Here is an 18,927-nt window from a genome sequence, read left to right on the forward strand (position 1 = left end):
TTCTCTCTGCATTGTTGGAAAGGGCCCGTAAGTCAGCATTTCACTGTTAGTCTACACCTGTTGTTTACGAAGAATGTGACAAATAAAATTTGATTTGACTGAGGCCATGTTGTCTTTCTACACTAGAACACTGGGAATTACCCAGGTCTCCTCTAGAAACCATCACTTTACACACAGAGCTAATTGATTAAAACAAGACAAATTATATCATATTTTTAATCATCTGAATTTTTACTTTCACTTCAATCAAACAGAAAAATGTCTGTTATAAAGCATGTTCAAAAACAAATGTTTATTGATACTTTCACATGTTAAGTAACAACACTAAACTCCACTGAAAACAAATCATTGAAATGGATGGAATGCCTTCAGAAAGTATTCATACCCCTCAACTTATTCCATATTTTATTGTGTTCGCCTGAATTCACAATAATTATTTTCTTACCCATCTACACACAATACCCCATAGTGACAAAGTGAAAACATGTTTAGACATTTTTGCCAATTTATTGAAAAAGAAATACAGAAATCTAATTTACCTAAGTATTCAGCTCCCTGTGTCAATCAATACATATGAAAATGAAATTCTGAAATCTCATTTACATAAGTATTTAGCTCCCTGACTCAACACATGTTAGAATCACCATTGGCAGTGATTACAGCAGTGAGTCTTTCTGGGTAAGTCTAAGAGCTTTGCACACCTGGATAGCACGATATTTGCACAATATTCTTCTTAGAATTCTTCAAGCTGTGTCAAGTTTGTTGTTGATCATTGCTAGATAGCCATTTTCAAGTCTTGCCATAGATTGTCAAACTGATTTAAGTCAAAACTGTAACTAGGCCACTCAAGAACATTCAATGTCGTCTTGGTAAACAACTCCAGTGTATATTTGTCCTTTTTAGGTTATCGTCCTGCTGAAAGGTGAATTTGTCTCTCAGTATGTTGTGTTAGAAAGCAGACTGAGACAGGTTTTCCTCTAGGATGCAGACTGATCCAGGTTTTCCTCTAGGATGCCGACTGATCCAGGTTTTCCTCTAGGATGCAGACTGATCCAGGTTTTCCTCTAGGATGCAGACTGATCCAGGTTTTCCTCTAGGATGCAGACTGATCAGGTTTTCCTCTAGGATGCAGACTGAGCCCAGGTTTTCCTCTAGGATGCAGACTGATCCAGGTTTTCCTCTAGGATGCAGACTGATCCAGGTTTTCCTCTAGGATGCAGACTGATCCAGGTTTTCCCTCTAGGATGCAGACTGATCCAGGTTTTCCTCTAGGATGCAGACTGAGCCAGGTTTTCCTCTAGGATGCCGACTGATCCAGGTTTTCCTCTAGGATGCAGACTGATCCAGGTTTTTCCTCTAGGATGCAGACTGATCCATGTTTTCCTCTAGGATGCAGACTGATCCAGGTTTTCCTCTAGGATGTTGCCTGATCCAGGTTTTCCTCTAGGATGCAGACTGATCCATCCATGTTTTCCTCTAGGATGCAGACTGATCCAGGTTTTCCTCTAGGATGCAGACTGATCCAGGTTTTCCTCTAGGATGCCGACTGATCCAGGTTTTCCTCTAGGATGCAGACTGATCCAGGTTTTCCTCTAGGATGTTGCCTGAACTTAGCTCTATTGTTTCTTTTTTTTCCCTAGAAAACTCCCTGGTCCTTGCCGATGGCAAGCATACCCATAACATGATGCAGCCACTACCATGCGTGAACATATGACAACTCAGTGATGTGTTGGACTTGTCCCAAACAGACATTAAACCGTTTTAAAATCACCATTGGCCTCATGGTGAAATCCCTGAGCGGTTTCCTTCCTCTCCGGCAACTGACTTAGGAAGGACGCCTGTATCTTTGTAGTGACTGGGTGTATTGATACACCATCCAAAGTGTATTTAATAACTTCACCATGCTCAAAGGGATATTCAATGTCTGTTTAAAAAAAATATATATATATATATTACACATCTACCAATAAGCGCCCTTCTTTGCGAGGCACTGAAAAACCTCCCTGGTTTTTAGTGGTTGAATCTGTACTTGAAATTCACTGCTCGACTGAGGGACCTTACAGATAATTGTATGTGTTGGGGTACAGAGATGAGGTTGTCATTCATAAATCATGTTAAACACTATCATTGCACACAGAGTCCATGCAACTTATGTGACTTGTTAAGCAAAATGTGTACTTCTGAAACGATTTAGGATCGCCATAACAAAGAGGTTAAATACTTACTGACTCAAGACATTTCAGTTTACATTTTTATTTAAAAAAAATATTTCTAAAAACATAATTCCACTTTGACATTATGGGGCATTGTGTTAAGGCCAGGGACACAAAATTGAAATGTTATCCATTTTAAGTTCAGGCTGTAACAACAAAATGTGGAACAAGTCAAAGGGTGTGAATACTTTCGTGAAGGTGCTGTATATTTACACAGCAGCAGACAAAAAAAAATAAGTCATATGTCGTCCGTCTCTGTCCGCTCTCGTGATGATATCCATCTGCTTAAAATAATCTCCTGAAGAACAACAGATTAGAGAGAGAAAGAGGTTAGAGAGATGACAGGTAGAGGGGAAAGAGGTTAGAGAGATGACAGGTAGAGGGGAAAGAGGTTAGAGAGATGACAGGTAGAGGGGAAGGAACAGAGCAAGGGTTAACAGAGAGAGAGGTTAGAGAGATGACAGGTAGAGGGGAGAGAGGTTAGAGAGATGACAGGTAGAGGGGAGAGAGGTTAGAGAGATGACAGGTGCGGGGAGAGGGTTAGACAGAGAACGGGTTAGACAGAGAGACGGGTTAACAGAGAGACGGGTTAGACAGAGAACGGGTTAGACAGAGAACGGGTTAACAGGAGAAAGGGTTAACAGAGAGACGGGTTAGACAGAGAACGGGTTAACAGAGCAACGGGTTAACAGAGAACGGGTTAACAGAGAACGGGTTAACAGAGAACGGGTTAACAGAGCAACGGGTTAACAGAGAACGGGTTAACAGAGCAAGGGTTAACAGAGAACGGGTTAACAGAGAACGGGTTAACAGAGAACGGGTTAACATTAACAGAGAACGGGTTAACATTAACAGAGAACGGGTTAACAGAGAAAGGGTTAACAGAGAACGGGTTAACAGAGAACGGGTTAACAGAGAAAGGGTTAACAGAGAAAGGGTTAGGCGGAAGTCGTACCTGAACTTTGACCCTGCAGAGACAGTCTGGAGAGGAGAGTTGTTCCTCTGTCAGGTGAGGTGGGTAGATGACGTAGCACAGCATCAAGTCCTAGAATACAACACACAGACAGGAATCATCCTCAATGTATTGATCACATCTTTACTAATACCGCAGAAATCAGCATCCAAATCCATTGGATGTAGTGCTCAATGTTTCTTCAAATTATTTTCGTGACTGAGCAAAATTTCAGATCTGCTGAGCGCAAACTTGAACGTTGTGAAAATTCTGTGCAACTTCCAGCACGCGTTTACTGTAAACACTAAGGCTGTACCCGCTTTTAGTTACAGTTTTAACAGAGGCCAAGTAGGCTACTGTGGCTATTGATCATAATGTAGGCCTACTAGAGTGGTCTACCATAAAAAAACAATGGAGAAAATGCATCCCATAACATCTCGCTTTGATCTCAAACAAGCGCATCCACTATGCTGTAAACACAGTCCAGTTCAAAGTAAGTGGCACAGATCCATATATGGCAATGGTTTATTTGCATATAGGCCTACTGCAGCTCTGATTGGTTATGCCGCACCGGTCTGTGTAGGGGCTGAGTAGTGCATGTCAATGCAATAGAATCCTACACCTATACGTTCTGCCTACAACAAGATCTCTTGCTTAGTTTGTTTTGGTATCTAGTATTGTGTTGATTCTATTACAATTGCCAAAGTAAAAGGAAACATTGATGGTGTTAACATGGAAAACTCTAGAACAGTGGTCACCAACCTTTTCTGAGTCAAGATTACTGAGTCAAAAATGCAAGCCGAGATCTACCGCTCAGATATTTTTTTTAACATGACGTAAATAACGTAAGCCTATGCAACATTAACATATCAATGAGGTTTGTGCAGTAGGCTGAAAGGCCCAATATATATTAGCTTTGCTTCAATTGCCCTGCCAATGCATGGTTGTTCAGGCCATTTAAAAAATATATATATTTCAAAATTGGAGGTGATCACACCGGTAATAGATCAGTTGTTGTATTACTTGTGAGGCACAGCTGAGTGAGCATACATGTAAATCATTTGCTTTTTATTTTACTGGGCTGATGGTGCCTGCATCTCCGTCAGCGGAGGGAGAGAGCAGCAGATGAGGGTCCGCCTCTCAACATCCCGCCGCTCTCCCTTTCCTCCACTGACAAAAAAGGAATGGCGAAACAAGTCGCACCGCATTACTTCTGCCACATGCACAAATTCATGTTGTTACTTCTATGAGCAGAGAAATGACTTCAATGCGAGCTTTGAGGCAAGCAACACTGAAGCATGCTTGAGAGCACCAGCTGTTCCGGATGACTGTGTGATCACACTTTCATCGGCTACGGAGAGCAAGACATTTAAACAGGTCAACATTCACAAGGCCGCAGGAGTAGACGGATTACCAGGACGTGTACTCAGAGCATGCGCTGACCAACTGGCAAGTGTCTTCCCTGACTTTTTCAACCTCTCCCTGACCCAGTCTCTAATACCTTCATGTTTCAAGCAGACCACCATAGTCCCTGTGCCCAAGAACACCAAGGTAACCTGTTTAAATGACTGCAGCCATGAAGTGCTTGGAAAGGCTGGTCATGTCTCACATTAACACCACCATCCCAGAAACTCTAGAACCACTCCAATTTGCATACCGCCCCAACAGATCCACAGATGACGCAATCTCAATAGCACTCCACACTGACATTTCCCACCTGGACAAAAGGAACACCTACGTGAGAATGCTGTTCATTGACTACAGCTCAGCATTCAACACCATAGAGCCCACAAAGCTCACGGGCTGCCCCCAGGTGGTAAGGGTAGGTAACAACACATCTGCCACGCTGATCCTCAACACTGGGGCCCCTCAGGGCTGCGTGCTTAGTCTCCTCCTGTACTCCCTGTTCACCCACGACTGCGTGGCCAAGCCCGACTCCAACACCATCATTAAGTTTACAGATGAGACAGCCTATAGGGAGGAGGTCAGAGACCTGGCATTGTCAAATCAAAGTTTATTTGTCATGTGCGCTGAATTCAACAGGTGTAGACCTTACAGTGAAATGCTTACTTACAGGCTCTAACCAATAGTGCAAAAAAGGTATTAGGTGAACAATGGGTAATAAAACAACAGTAAAAAGACAGGCTATATACAGTAGCGAGGCTATATACAGACACCGGTTAGTCAGGCTGATTGAGGTAGTATGTACATGTAGATGTGGTTAAAGTGACTATGCATATATGATGAACAGAGAGTAGCAGTAGCGTAAAAGAGGGGTTGGTGGTTGGCGGGTGGTGGGACACAATGCAGACAGCCCGGTTAGCCAATGTGCGGGAGCACTGGTTGGTCGGCCCAATTGAGGTAGTATGGACATGAATGTATAGTTAAAGTGACTATGCATATATGATAAACGGATAGCAGCAGCGTAAAAAGAGGGGTTGGGGGGCACACAATGCAAATAGTCCGGGTTAGAGGTCGACCGATTATGATTTTTCAACGCCGATACCGGTTATTGGAGGACCAAAAAAAGCCGATACCGATTAATCGGCCGATTTTTTACATTTATTTATAATAATGACAATTACAACAATACTGAATGAACCCTTATTTTAACTTAATATAATACATCAATAAAATCAATTTAGCCTCAAATAAATAATGAAACATGTTCAATTTGGTTTAAATAATGCAAAAACACAGTGTTGGAGAAGAAAGTAAAAGTGCAATATGTGCCATGTAAGAAAGCTAACGTTTAAGTTCCTTGCTCAGAACATGAGAACATATGAAAGCTGGTGGTTCCTTTTAACATGAGTCTTCAATATTCCCAGGTAAGAAGTTTTAGGTTGTAGTTATTATAGGAATTATAGGACTATTTCTCTCTATACGGTTTGTATTTCATATACCTTTGACTATTGGATGTTCTTATAGGCACTTTAGTATTGCCAGTGTAACAGTATAGCTTCCGTCCCTCTCCTCGCTCCTACCTGGGCTCAAACCAGGAACACATCGACAACAGCCACCCTCGAAGCAGCGTTACCCATGTAGAGGAAGGGGAACAACTACTCCAAGTCTCAGAGCGAGTGACGTTTGAAACGCTATTAGCTCGCACCCGGCTAACTAGCTAGCCATTTCATATCGATTACACCAGCCTAATCTTGGGAGTTGACAGGCTTGAAGTCATAAACAGCGCAATGCTTGAATTATTGCGAAGAGCTTCTGGCAAAACGCACGAAAGTGCTATTTTGAATGAATGCTTACGAGCCTGCTGCTGCCTACCACCGCTCAGTCAGACTGCTCTATCAAATCATAGACTTAATTATAACATAATAACACACAGAAATACGAGCCTTAGGTCATTAATATGGTCGAATCCGGAAACTATCACGTTTATTCTTTCAGTGAAATACGGAAACGTTCCGTATTTTACCTAACGGGTGCCATCCCTAAGTCTAAATGTTCCTGTTACATTGTGTGGTGGATGAATCAGAATTAGTTGGGTAACATAGATAATTAAGATGTTTTATTAGTATAATATGCTTATTTGAGATACTTGTCATTAGAAAGTGTCCTTTGGACTCTGGTGTCTTTCAGTTGCACGTCTACCTCAGCTGGGGCTCAGACACTTGGGGCCCAGAGAGGGGAGAGGTCAGGCTTGTTTTTTACATGTCTCTGTTGCTATGCAGAATATCAGCAAGAGAGGAGGACAGAATGAAATATTGTCTTCATATGTGAGTGTCTTTACCTATTCTTAAACCATGTGAAGGGATGGCGTGATTAATGGGGAACCAATTATTTGTCTCCACAATGTCGGTGCGCAGGTCACTCCCCTCAGTGAGCTTGTCCAGGAGTGGGAACAAGAGGTGTTTTACTGAGGATGGGCCTCTATGAGATAGCGCTGACAAAGGAGATTTATGATGTATTTTGATAAGAAAGCCTAAAAAGCATTCCAGAGGACATGAGCTAATGGTTCTGTTCTATACCGTACCAGGGAGGGACGGTTCTAGGGGGACCAGATACTGGTCTATATAATGAACACTGTTGAGATAGCAGTTGCTGTCTGCTGTGCTTTATAGATATATTTTCATACAAAACTTAACCTTTGTGAACTGTTCCTAAGATTTGTGGTTCGTCAATGTACGTTGAAGGGGTGGTTCTTGGGTATAAAATATCTCAGTAGCCATTGTGTTAAAACCTTCCTGGTTCATTCGAGAGAGTGCATTATTGAAGATCAAAGTACTTTTGCAAAAGTATCTTAAGTATTAAAGATGTAGTTTAACTCAGACTGGTGTGTTTGTAACTCTCCTCATTTGGTAATGCAGAAATTAGCCACCACAATTGCACAACCTTCAATGTTATGTCATAATTTGTAAGTCGCTCTGGTTAAGAGCGACTTAAGAACTCATGAACTGGCAAATCTGGTGCAGTTCATGAGGAGGAGATGCACTGCAGTATTTAATGCAGCTGGTGACCACACCAGAAACTGACTTACTTTTGATTTCGGCCCCCCCTTTGTTCAGGGACATATTATTCAATTTCTGTTAGTCACATGTCTGTGGAACTTGTTCAGTTTATGTCTCAGTTGTTGAATCTTGTTACGTTCATACAAATATTTACACATGTTAACCTTTATTTACACATGTTAACCTAAGTTTACATACACTAAGTTGACTGTGCCTTTAAACAGCTTGGAAAATTCCAGAAAATGATGTCATGGCTTTAGAAGCTTCTGATAGGCTAATTGACAACAGTTGAGTCAATTAGAGGTGTACCTATGGATGTATTTCAAGGCCTACCATCAAACTCAGTGCCTCTTTGCTTGACATCATGGGAAAATCAAAAGAAATCAGCCAAGACATCAGAAAAAAATTGCAGACCTCCACAAGTCTGGTTCATCCTTGGGAGTAATTTCCAAACGCCTGAAGGTACCACGTTCATCTGTACAAACAATAATATGCAAGTATAAACACCATGGGACCACGCAGCCGTCATACCGCTCAGGAAGGAGATGCGTTCTGTCTCCTAGAGATGAACGTACTTTGGTGCGAAAAGTGCAAATCAATCCCAGAACAACATAAGACTATATACTATACATTACATATACTAACTATGTAATATAATGTTCATAGATGACCAGCAGGGTCAAATAATAATAATCACAGTGGTTGTCGAGGGTGCAACAGGTCAGCACCTCAGGAGCTAACATCCCACACACTCCATATGCTTACCATAATTTATACACACTACACACAGCATATACTAACTACTACATACTACACACTCCATATACTTACCATAATATATACACACTACACACAGCATATACTAACTACTACATAGACTACATACTACACACTCCATATACTTACCATAATACATACACACTACACACTACATATACTAACTACTGCATAGACTATATACTACACATTACATACCACATACACTAACTACTACATAGACTACATCCCACACACTACATATACTTACCATAATACATACACACTACACACAGCATATACTAACTACTGCATAGACTATATACTACACATTACATACCACATACACTACATATACTAACTACTACATAGACTATATACTACACATTACATATACATACCACATACACTACATATACTAACTACTGCATAGACTATATACTACACATTACATACCACATACACTAACTACTACATAGACTACATCCCACACACTACATATACTTACCATAATACATACACACTACACACAGCATATACTAACTACTGCATAGACTATATACTACACATTACATATACATACCACATACACTAACTACTACATAGACTATATACTACACATTACATACCACATACACTACATATACTAACTACTGCATAGACTATATACTACACACTCCATATACGTACCATAATATATACTACACACTGCTAATACAACTCCATATTAGAAAGGTTTTCTTAATGTTTTGTCCACTCAGTGTATTTCTACATCTTATTTATATGTACAACACTGTCAGAGGTATCTGTCAGGTGAAATGGGTAGATACAGCATCAACTCCTGGGATACCATACGGTTGATTTATTAGTTACTTTGTATATGTTATTGTGGAGAACATATTTTTGTATTAAGGGAAGACACCGCCATGAATATGCCCCAAGGCTAGGTAGGGGTATAAACAAATAATTAATTAGAAATAGAATTACAATGTTATGGTGGACTGGACCCAGGTAGTAAGGTGAAGGTGTGTTACCTTGGAAACGTTGCCGGTAATCCTGCTGAGAGCAGCCAGAGACCTCCAGCTGAACGGACGGAGAGCCCCTCCCCCACATGGCTGGTCTACCTTCTCCACCACCACAGAATAACTAGAGGGAGATAAATATTTCACATAAACACTATTTAAACAATTACTGGATCTCAATGGAAATGTTAATGTACTGTAATTCATACAAACCTTGCATGGTAGAAAGGTGGTCCTTTTCGGTAAAGCACTGCATGGAAGAGAAAATACAGTACAAGACAATAAGACTAAGAATTATCATAGCATCTCACATCTGAGTGTCTAGTGTTTTATAGCTGGAGGATCACAGTCAATCCATTCAATTAACAGTGAAACAAGGTCTATACTGCAAACATTCAGATTCAACCCATCAGGTTAACAGAGAAACTGTACCGCCAGTCAACCCATTACACTAACAGAGAAACTGTACCGCCAGTCAACCCATTAAACTAACAGAGAAACTGTACCGCCAGTCAACCCATTAAACTAACAGAGAAACTGTACCGCCAGTCAACCCATTAAACTAACAGAGAAACTGTACCGCCAGTCAACCCATTAAACTAACAGAGAAACTGTACCGCCAGTCAACCCATTAAACTAACAGAGAAACTGTACCGCCAGTCAACCCATTAAACTAACAGAGAAACTGTACCACCAGTCAACCCATTACAAAAAAGACAGATCATGAGCAGATGAGCCACTTAATCTTTCAGCATGTTTTACAAAAAGATAGATTTACAGTTGGATAAACTTGGATAAAATCTAATTTTATTTGTCACATACACACGTTTAGCAGATGTTATTTCGGGTGTAGCGAAATGCATGTAGGACATACATACAGGATTCTTATTCCCAAGGACTACAGAGCAAATGCTCTGGCAAACCAACGACCAGCAAAAGAAACAGAAACCTGAAACTACCATCCAACCTGGAACTGAGTGAGTCATGTTTAGTCTGAAGCTACTTTTAAAGCCAAGAACAAAAAGACATCACAATAATCTATTTTCATTTATAAGGACTGGATACTAAGGTTACTAGGACAGAACAGATCCAGATACAACTTCAATAAGCACTGTGGTGTGAAGTGAGAGGTGTCAAAGCCCTTGAGCCCAACAATTGCAGGAGAGTTGCAGGAAGCTCCATGGCTTCCCCCTGTTCAGAGGTCATCACAATATAGTACCCCTTGGATGAAAAAAATGTATAAAAAATGAGAAGGCACAGAGACACTTTTTTGTAGAGCTGGCCGCCCGGCCAAACTGAACAATCGGGGCAGAAGGGCCTTGGTCAGGGAGGTGGCCAATAACACGATGGTCACTCTGACAGAGCTGCAGAGCTTCAGAGTTCCTCTGTAGAGATGGGAGAACCTTCCAGAATGACAACCATGTCTGCAGCACTCCACCAATCAGGCCTTTATGGTTGAGTGGACAGTCAGAAGCCACTCCTCAATAAAAGGCACGACAGCCCGCTTGGAGTTTGCCAAAAGGCACCTAAAGGACTCTGACCATGAGAAACAAGATTCTCTGGTCTGAAGAAACCAAGATTGAACTCTTTGGCCTGAATGCCAAGCGTCACGTCTAGAGAAAAGCTGGCACCATCCCTATGGTGAAGCATGGTGGTGGCAGCATCATGCTGTGGGGATGTTTTCAGTGGCAGGGAATGGGAGACTAGTCAGGATCGAGGGAAAGATGAACGGAGCAAAATACAGAGAGATTCTTGATGAAAACCTGTTCCAGAGGGCTCAGGAAACATGGCTCACTCGGGATACGTTAGAGTCGGTACAGCCACTTGTTTTTTCACACGCATCGCGCCGACAGAAACAAACATCTCTCTGGTAAGAAGAAGGGTGGGGGTGTATGCCTTATGCCTTATGATTAACTAGTCGTGGTGTGATCATAACAACATACAGGAACTCAAGTCCTTTTGTTCACCTGACCTAGAATTCCTTACAATCAAATGCCGATCGCATTATCTACCAAGAGAATTCTCTTAGATTATAGTCACAGTCGTGTATATCCCACCCCAAGCAGACACATCGACGGCCCTGAAAGAACTTAATTGGACTCTATGTAAACTGGAAACCACATATCCTGAGGCTGCATTTATTGTAGCTGGTGGTTTTAACAAGGCTAATCTGAAAACAAGGCTCCCTAAATGTTATCAGCATCTCAAATGCGCGACCTGGGCTGGCAAAACCCTGGATCATTGCTACTCTAACTTCCGCGACGCATATAAAGCCCTCGCCCGCCCTCCTTTCGGGAAATCTGACCACAACTCCATTTTGTTGCTCCCAGCCTATAGACAGAGACTAAAACAGGAAACGCCCGTGCTCAGGTCTGTTCAACGCTGGTCTGACCAATCGGATTCCACGCTTCAAGATTGCTTCGATCACGTGGACTGGGATATGTTCCGGATAGCGTCGAACAACATTGATGTACACGCTGATTCGGTGAGCGAGTTTATTAGCAAGTGCATCGGTGATGTTGTACCCACGGCGACAATTAAAACCTTCCCCAACCAGAAACCGTGGATTGATGGCAGCATTCGCGCAAAACTGAAAGCGCGGACCACTGCTTTCAATCAGGGCAAGGCGACCGGAAACATGACCGAATACAAACAGTGTAGCTATTCCCTCCGCAAGGCAATCAAACAAGCTAAGCGTCAGTATAGAGACAAAGTAGAGTTGCAATTCAACGGCTCAGACACGAGAGGTATGTGGCAGGGTCTACAGTCAATCACAGACTACAAAAGGAAAACCAGCCCCGTCGCGGACCACGATGTCTTGCTTCCAGACAAACTAAACAAATTCTTTGCTCGCTTTGAGTACAATACAGTGCCACTGACAGGGCCCGCTAACAAAACCTGCGGGCTTTCTTTCACCGCAGCCAACGTGAGTAAAGCATTTAAACGTGTTAACCCTCGCAAGGCTGCCGGCCCAGACGGCATCCCTAGCCGCGTCCTCAGAGCATGCGCAGACCAGCTGGCTGGTGTGTTTACGGACATATTCATCAATCCCTATCCCAGTCTGCTGTTCCCACATGCTTCAAGAGGGCCACCAATGTTCCTGTACCCAAGAAAGCTAAGGTAACTGAGCTAAACGACTATCGCCCCGTAGCACTCACCTCCGTCATCATGAAGTGCTTTGAGAGACTAGTCAAGGAGAGACTAGTCACCTCCACCCTACCTGACACCCTAGACCCACTCCAATTTGCTTACCGCCCCAATAGGTCCACAGACGACGCAATCACACTGCCCTAACCCATCTGGACAAGAGGAATACCTATGTAAGAATGCTGTTCATCGACTACAGCTCAGCATTTAACACCATAGTACCCTCCAAACTCGTCATTAAGCTCGAGACCCTGGTTCTCGACCCCGCTCTGTGTAACTGGGTCCTGGACTTTCTGACGGGCCGCCCCCAGGTGGTGAAGGTAGGAAACAACATCTCCACCCCGCTGATCCTCAACACTGGGGCCCCACAAGGGTGCTTTCTCAGCCCTCTCCTGTGCTCCCTGTTCACCCATGACTGCGTGGCCATGCACGCCTCCAACTCAATCATCAAGTTTGCAGACGACACTACAGTGGTAGGCTTGATTACCAACAACGACGAGACGGCCTAGGGACTTCAGAGTGTGGTGTCAGGAAAATAACCTCACACTCAACGTCAACAAAACAAAGGAGATGAACTTCAGGGACTTCAGGAAACAGCAGAGGGAGCACCCCCCTATCCACATCGACGGGACAGTAGTGGAGAAGGTGGAAAGTTTTAAGTTCCTCGGCGTTCACATCACGGACAAACTGAAATGGTCCACCCACACAGACAGCATGGTGAAGAAGGCGCAACAGCACCTCTTCAACCTCAGGAGGCTGAAGAAATTTGGCTTGTCTAAAACACTCACAAAGCTTTACAGATAAACAATCGCGAGCATCCTGTCGGGCTGTATCACCGCTTGGTACGGCAACTGCTCCGCCCACAACCGTAAGGCTCTTCAGAGGGTGGTGCGGTCTGCGCAACGCGTCACTGGGGGAAAACTACCTGCCCTCCAGGAACCCTACACCACCCGATGCCACAGGAAGGCCAAGAAGATCAATGTGGATGGGGGGTGCTCCCTCTGCTGTTTCCAGCTACAACAGTCATTTACAAGATTAACAATGTCTACACTGCATTTCTCATCAATTTGATGGACAAAAAAAAGTGCTTTTCTTTCAAAAACTATGTCTAAGGGACACCAAACTTTTGAAAGGTAGTGTGAACACACACACACACACACACACACACACACACACACACACACACACACACACACACACACACACACACACACACACACACACACACACACACACACACACACACACACACACACACACACACACACACACACACACACACACCACACACACACACAATGAATTGGCAAGGGCACTAGAACAGTCTACAATTAATGAATTATTAACTCACTGAGGTCAGTCCCGTACTTCACCCCAGGCTTGGGCACCCACCCCCTGCTGCGGAAGTAATGGTAGGCCATGTATGACGTCTCAAAGTGGGGCTGAACCGACCGGAACATCTCCCACAGCTGGAGCACCGACAATGGCTCCTGAAGAGGAAGTCAGAATAAGCAAGACTCGCACTAAACAAACATGCACCATAACAACAAAGGCTTTAGTTAATAAGACGTATATGTTTATAAGACTGTAGCTTCTTACCTCATTGTAGTAAACTGAAAGGCATCCTAATGCATAGACCAAGAAGAAAGCCTGAAAGAAGAAAATAATTTTCAAAAGATCAGAAAAAGATGAGAAATACAGTGCAGTCTTAGAGGGAGGAGCTCCTAACGTTTAAAATGGCATCTATCCCATTGATCAGTGGTCACCAACCAGTCAATCGTGATCGACTGGTCTATCTCCAAGCCTTTCCTAGTAGATCGCCAAACATTTCTGTAAAAAGCCCAATGATAAAGCCTTGCATTCCTATTTTGTTTAGCTCTGTCTGGTAGCGGTAGGTGCACTTGATTCAGCTGGCCAGCTCACCGGGTAGTCAGTGTTCTGATTTTGAACCATTTCATGTGTCTGAAGGTACAAACTCCACCTACCGGGCGGGCCTGGAGAGCAAATCAAGTGCACTTAGGCCTAACTGTCACGTCCTGACCAGCAGAGGGAGTAGTTGTTTAGTATTTGGTCAGGACGTGGCAGAAGTTGTGTGTTGTATGTAGTTTCTAGTTGTTCTGTTTCTGTGTTAGTCTGTGTGACTCCCGATCAGGAACAGCTGGATATCGTTGTTCCTGATTGGGAGTCATATATTAGGTGTGTGTTTTTCTCTTGGGGTTGTGGGTTGTTTTATTTTGCACTGCTGTAAGTATCTATATAGCCAGTAGAACTGTCGGTTTGTCCTTCGTTATTTTCTTGTTTTTCCGTGTTCTCATTATTTAATAAATTATGATGTTGAGCACGCAATCCGCTGCGCCTTGGTCTTCTCTACAGTACGACAACCGTTACACTAGCATGACCATCCTTGAGATGTTTCTACAACTTGATTGGAGTCCACCTGTGGTAAATTCAACTGATTGGATATGATTTCTCTGACCGTGCATGTCAGAGAAAAACCAAGCCATGAGGTTGAAGGAATTGTCCGTACAGCTCTGAGACAGAATTGGGTCGAGGCACAGATCTGGGGAAGGGTAACAAGACATTTCTGCAGCATTGAAGCAAGAACACAGTTCAAATACCTTAGAAATGCTATTACTTCAATTTCTCAAACATATGACTATTTTACACCATTTTAAAGACAAGACTCTCGTTAATCTAACCACACTGTCCAATTTCAAAAAGGCTTTACAACGAAAGCAAAACATTAGATTATGTCAGCAGAGTACCCAGCCAGAAATAATCAGACACCCATTTTTCAAGCTAGCATATAATGTCACATAAACCCAAACCACAGCTAAATGACAACCCTAGGACATTATGTTATACAATACATGCATGTTTTGTTCAATCAAGTTCATATTTATATCAAAAACCAGCTTTTTACATTAGCATGTGACTAGCATGTGACTAGCATTCCCACCGAACACGTCCGGTGAATTTACTAAATTACTCACGATAAACGTTCACAAAAAACATAACAATTATTTTAAGAATTATAGATACAGAACTCCTCTATGCACTCGCTATGTCCGATTTTAAAATAGCTTTTCGGTGAAAGCACATTTTGCAATATTCTCAGTAGATAGCCCGGCATCACAGGGCTAGCTATTTAGACACCCAGCAAGTTTAGCACTCACCAAAGTCAGATTTACTATAAGAAAAATGTTATTACCTTTGGTGTTCTTCGTCAGAATGCACTCCCAGGCCTTCTACTTCAATAACAAATATTGGTTTGGTCCCAAATAATCCATAGTTATATCCAAACAGCAGCGTTTTGTTCGTGCGTTCAAGACACTATCCGAAAGGGTAAAGAAGGGTGACGAGCACGACGCATTTCGTGACCAAAGAATTCTAAATATTCCATTACCGTACTTCGAAGCATGTCAACCGCTGTTTAAAATACATTTTTATGCCATTTTTCTCGTAAAAAAGCGATAATATTCCTACCGGGAGTGGTGGTTTTCGTTCAAAGAGAGGGAAAATAAAAACATCTCGTGCCCTCGTGCACGAGCCCCAGTCTGACGGTCCTCTGACAGGCCACTATCCAAACGCTAATGTGTTTCAGCCTGGGGCTGCCTCGATATCATTCAGCTTTTTCCCGGGTTCTGAGAGCCTATGGGAGCCGTAGGAAGTGTCACGTTACAGCAAAGATCCTCAGTCTTCAATAAACAGAGCCAAGATGAACAAGAACTTGTCAGACAGGCCACTTCCTGTTCAGAATCTTCTCAGGTTTTTGCCTGCCATATGAGTTCTGTTATACTCACAGATACCATTCAAACAGTTTTAGAAACTTTAGGGTGTTTTCTATCCAAAGCCAATAATTATATGCATATTCTAGTTACTGGGCAGGAGTAGTAACCAGATTAAATCGGGTATGTTTTTTTATCCGGCCGTGTAAATACTGCCCCCTATCCCCAACAGGTTAAAAGGAAGAAGTTCGGAACCACCAAGACTCTGGCTAAAGCTGGCCGCCCGGGCAAACAGCAATCGGGGGAGAAGGGCCTTGGTCAGGGAGGTGACCAAGAACCCGATGGTCACTGACAGAGCTCCAGAGTCACTCTGGAGATGGGAGAACCTTCCAGAAGGACAACCATCTCTGCAGCACCAACAATCAGGCCTTTATGCTAGTGTGTCCAGGCGGAAGCCACTCCTCAGCAAAAAGGCACATGACAGCCTGCTTGGAGTTTGCCAAAAGGCATCTAAAGGACTCTCAGACCATGAGAAACAAGATTCTCTGGTCTGATGAAAACAAGATTGGCCTGAATGCCAAGTGTCACGTCTGAAGGAAACCTGGCACTATCCCTATGGTGAAGCATGGTGGTTGCAGCGTCATGCTGTGGGGATGTTTTTCAGCGGCAGGGACTGGGACACTTGTCAGGATCGAGGGAAAGATGAACAGAGCAAAGTACAGAGAGATCCTTGATTAAAACCTGCTCCAGAGCGCTATGGACCTCAGACTGGGGCAAAGGTCACCTTCCAACAGGACAACAACCCTAACCACATAGCCAAGACAATGCAGGAGTGGCTTCGGACAAGTCTCTGAATGTCCTTGAGTGGCCCAGCCAGAGGCTGGACTTGAACACGATCGAACATCTGTGGAGAGACCTGAAAATAGCTGTGCAGCGACTCTCCTAATCCAACCTGACAGAGCTTGAGAGGATCTGCAGAGAAGAATGGGAGAAACTCCCCAAATACAGGTGAGCCAAGCTTGTAGCATCATACCCAAGAAGACTCAAGGCTGTAATCACTGCCAAAGGTGCATCAACAAAGTACTGAGTAAAGGGTCTGAATTATTCTTCTGTAAATGTGATACTTTGTTAATTTTTTATAAATTTGCTAACATTTCTAATAATCTGTTTTTGCTTTGTCATTATGGGGTATTGTGATGTCATTATGGGGTATTGTGATGTCATTATGGTGTATTGTGTGTAGATTTGACGAGGGAAATAAACAATTTAATCAATTTTAGAATAAGGCTTTAATGTAACAAAATATGGAAAAAGTCAAGGGGTCTGAATACTTTCCGAATGCACTGTATACCTCACGTGTTGAAATATAATTTTTAAATGGTTGGTGAAGAACAACATTGGCAGGGCAATTCAAGCACAGCCAATATGCAGTGATAATGTATTGGGCCTATAGCCAACTGCACAAACCTCATTGCTACAGTACTTTTTAATAGGTTAATGTTGCATAGGCTTACGATTTTTTTAAGTAATTAAAATGAAGTTTGAGCAGTAGATCTCGGCCTGCATTTTGACTCAAAGTGATCTTGGCTCAGAAAAGGTTGCTTTACAACACCCTAGATAATGGCACTCTAGTGCACTAGGGGCACAGTATTGGTGGTGCTAGTGGAGGTGTCATCAGGACAGGGAGAGTGGTGGGGACAGTGGACAGGGAGGGTGGTGGGGACAGAGGACAGGGAGGGTGGTGGGGACAGTCGACAAGGGAGGGTTGTGGGGACAAGGGAGGGTTGTGGGGACAAGGGACAGGGAGGGTGGTGGGGACAGTGGACACGGAGGGTTGTGGGGACAAGGGAGGGTTGTGGTGACAAGGGAGGGTGGTGGGGACAAGGGAGGGTGGTGGGGACAAGGGAGGGTGGTGGGGACAGAGGACAGGGAGGGTGGTGGGGACAGGGAGAGTTGTGGGGACAAGGGACAGGGAGGGTGGTGGGGACAGAGGACAGGGAGGGTGGTGGGGACAGGGGACAGGGAGGGTGGTGGGGACAGTGGACAAGGGAGGGTGGTGGGGACAAGGGAGGGTGGTGGGGACAGGGGACAGGGAGGGTGGTGGGGACAGGGAGGGTGGTGGGGACAGGGGACAGGGAGGGTGGTGGGGACAGTGGACAGGGAGGGTTGTGGGGACAAGGGAGGGTTGTGGGGACAAGGGACAGGGAGGGTGGTGGGGACAAGGGAGGGTGGTGGGGACAAGGGAGGGTTGTGGGGACAAGGGACAGGGAGGGTGGTGGGGACAGAGGACAGGGAGGGTGGTGGGGACAGGGAGAGTTGTGGGGACAAGGGACAGGGAGGGTGGTGGGGACAGAGGACAGGGAGGGTGGTGGGGACAGGGAGAGTGGTGGGGACAGGGGACAGGGAGGGTGGTGGGGACAGGGAGGGTGGTGGGGACAGGGAGGGTGGTGGGGACAGGGGACAGGGAGGGTGGTGGGGACAGGGAGGGTGGTGGGGACAGGGGACAGGGAGGGTGGTGGGGACAGTGGACAAGGGAGGGTTGTGGGGACAAGGGAGGGTGGTGGGGACAGTGGACAGGGAGGGTTGTGGGGACAAGGGAGGGTTGTGGGGACAAGGGACAGGGAGGGTGGTGGGGACAGAGGACAGGGA

The 18,927-nt window shown here is 44.1% G+C and overlaps 1 protein-coding gene across 2 annotated transcripts in view; it reads right to left on the reverse strand.

Annotated features, from left to right (window-relative positions):
- Positions 1-263: 263 nt before the first annotated feature.
- tsen2 (TSEN2 tRNA splicing endonuclease subunit) overlaps positions 264-18,927 on the reverse strand; it is a 28,436-nt gene continuing 9,772 nt past the window's right edge. For both annotated transcript variants that reach the window (XM_014168481.3, XM_014168480.3), the window contains exons 6-11: positions 14,150-14,200; positions 13,902-14,040; positions 9,617-9,653; positions 9,416-9,527; positions 3,169-3,258; positions 264-2,511 (exon numbers count right to left, since the gene is read on the reverse strand). In XM_014168481.3, the coding sequence (XP_014023956.1) occupies positions 2,452-2,511; positions 3,169-3,258; positions 9,416-9,527; positions 9,617-9,653; positions 13,902-14,040; positions 14,150-14,200 (489 nt within the window). In that variant the 3' untranslated portion in view covers positions 264-2,451. The remainder of the gene's footprint in view (positions 2,512-3,168; positions 3,259-9,415; positions 9,528-9,616; positions 9,654-13,901; positions 14,041-14,149; positions 14,201-18,927) is intronic.

This window comes from Salmo salar, chromosome 22, assembly GCF_965601325.2.
Source record: "Salmo salar chromosome 22, fSalSal1, whole genome shotgun sequence".
NCBI classification, from domain to species: Eukaryota; Metazoa; Chordata; class Actinopteri; order Salmoniformes; family Salmonidae; genus Salmo; species Salmo salar.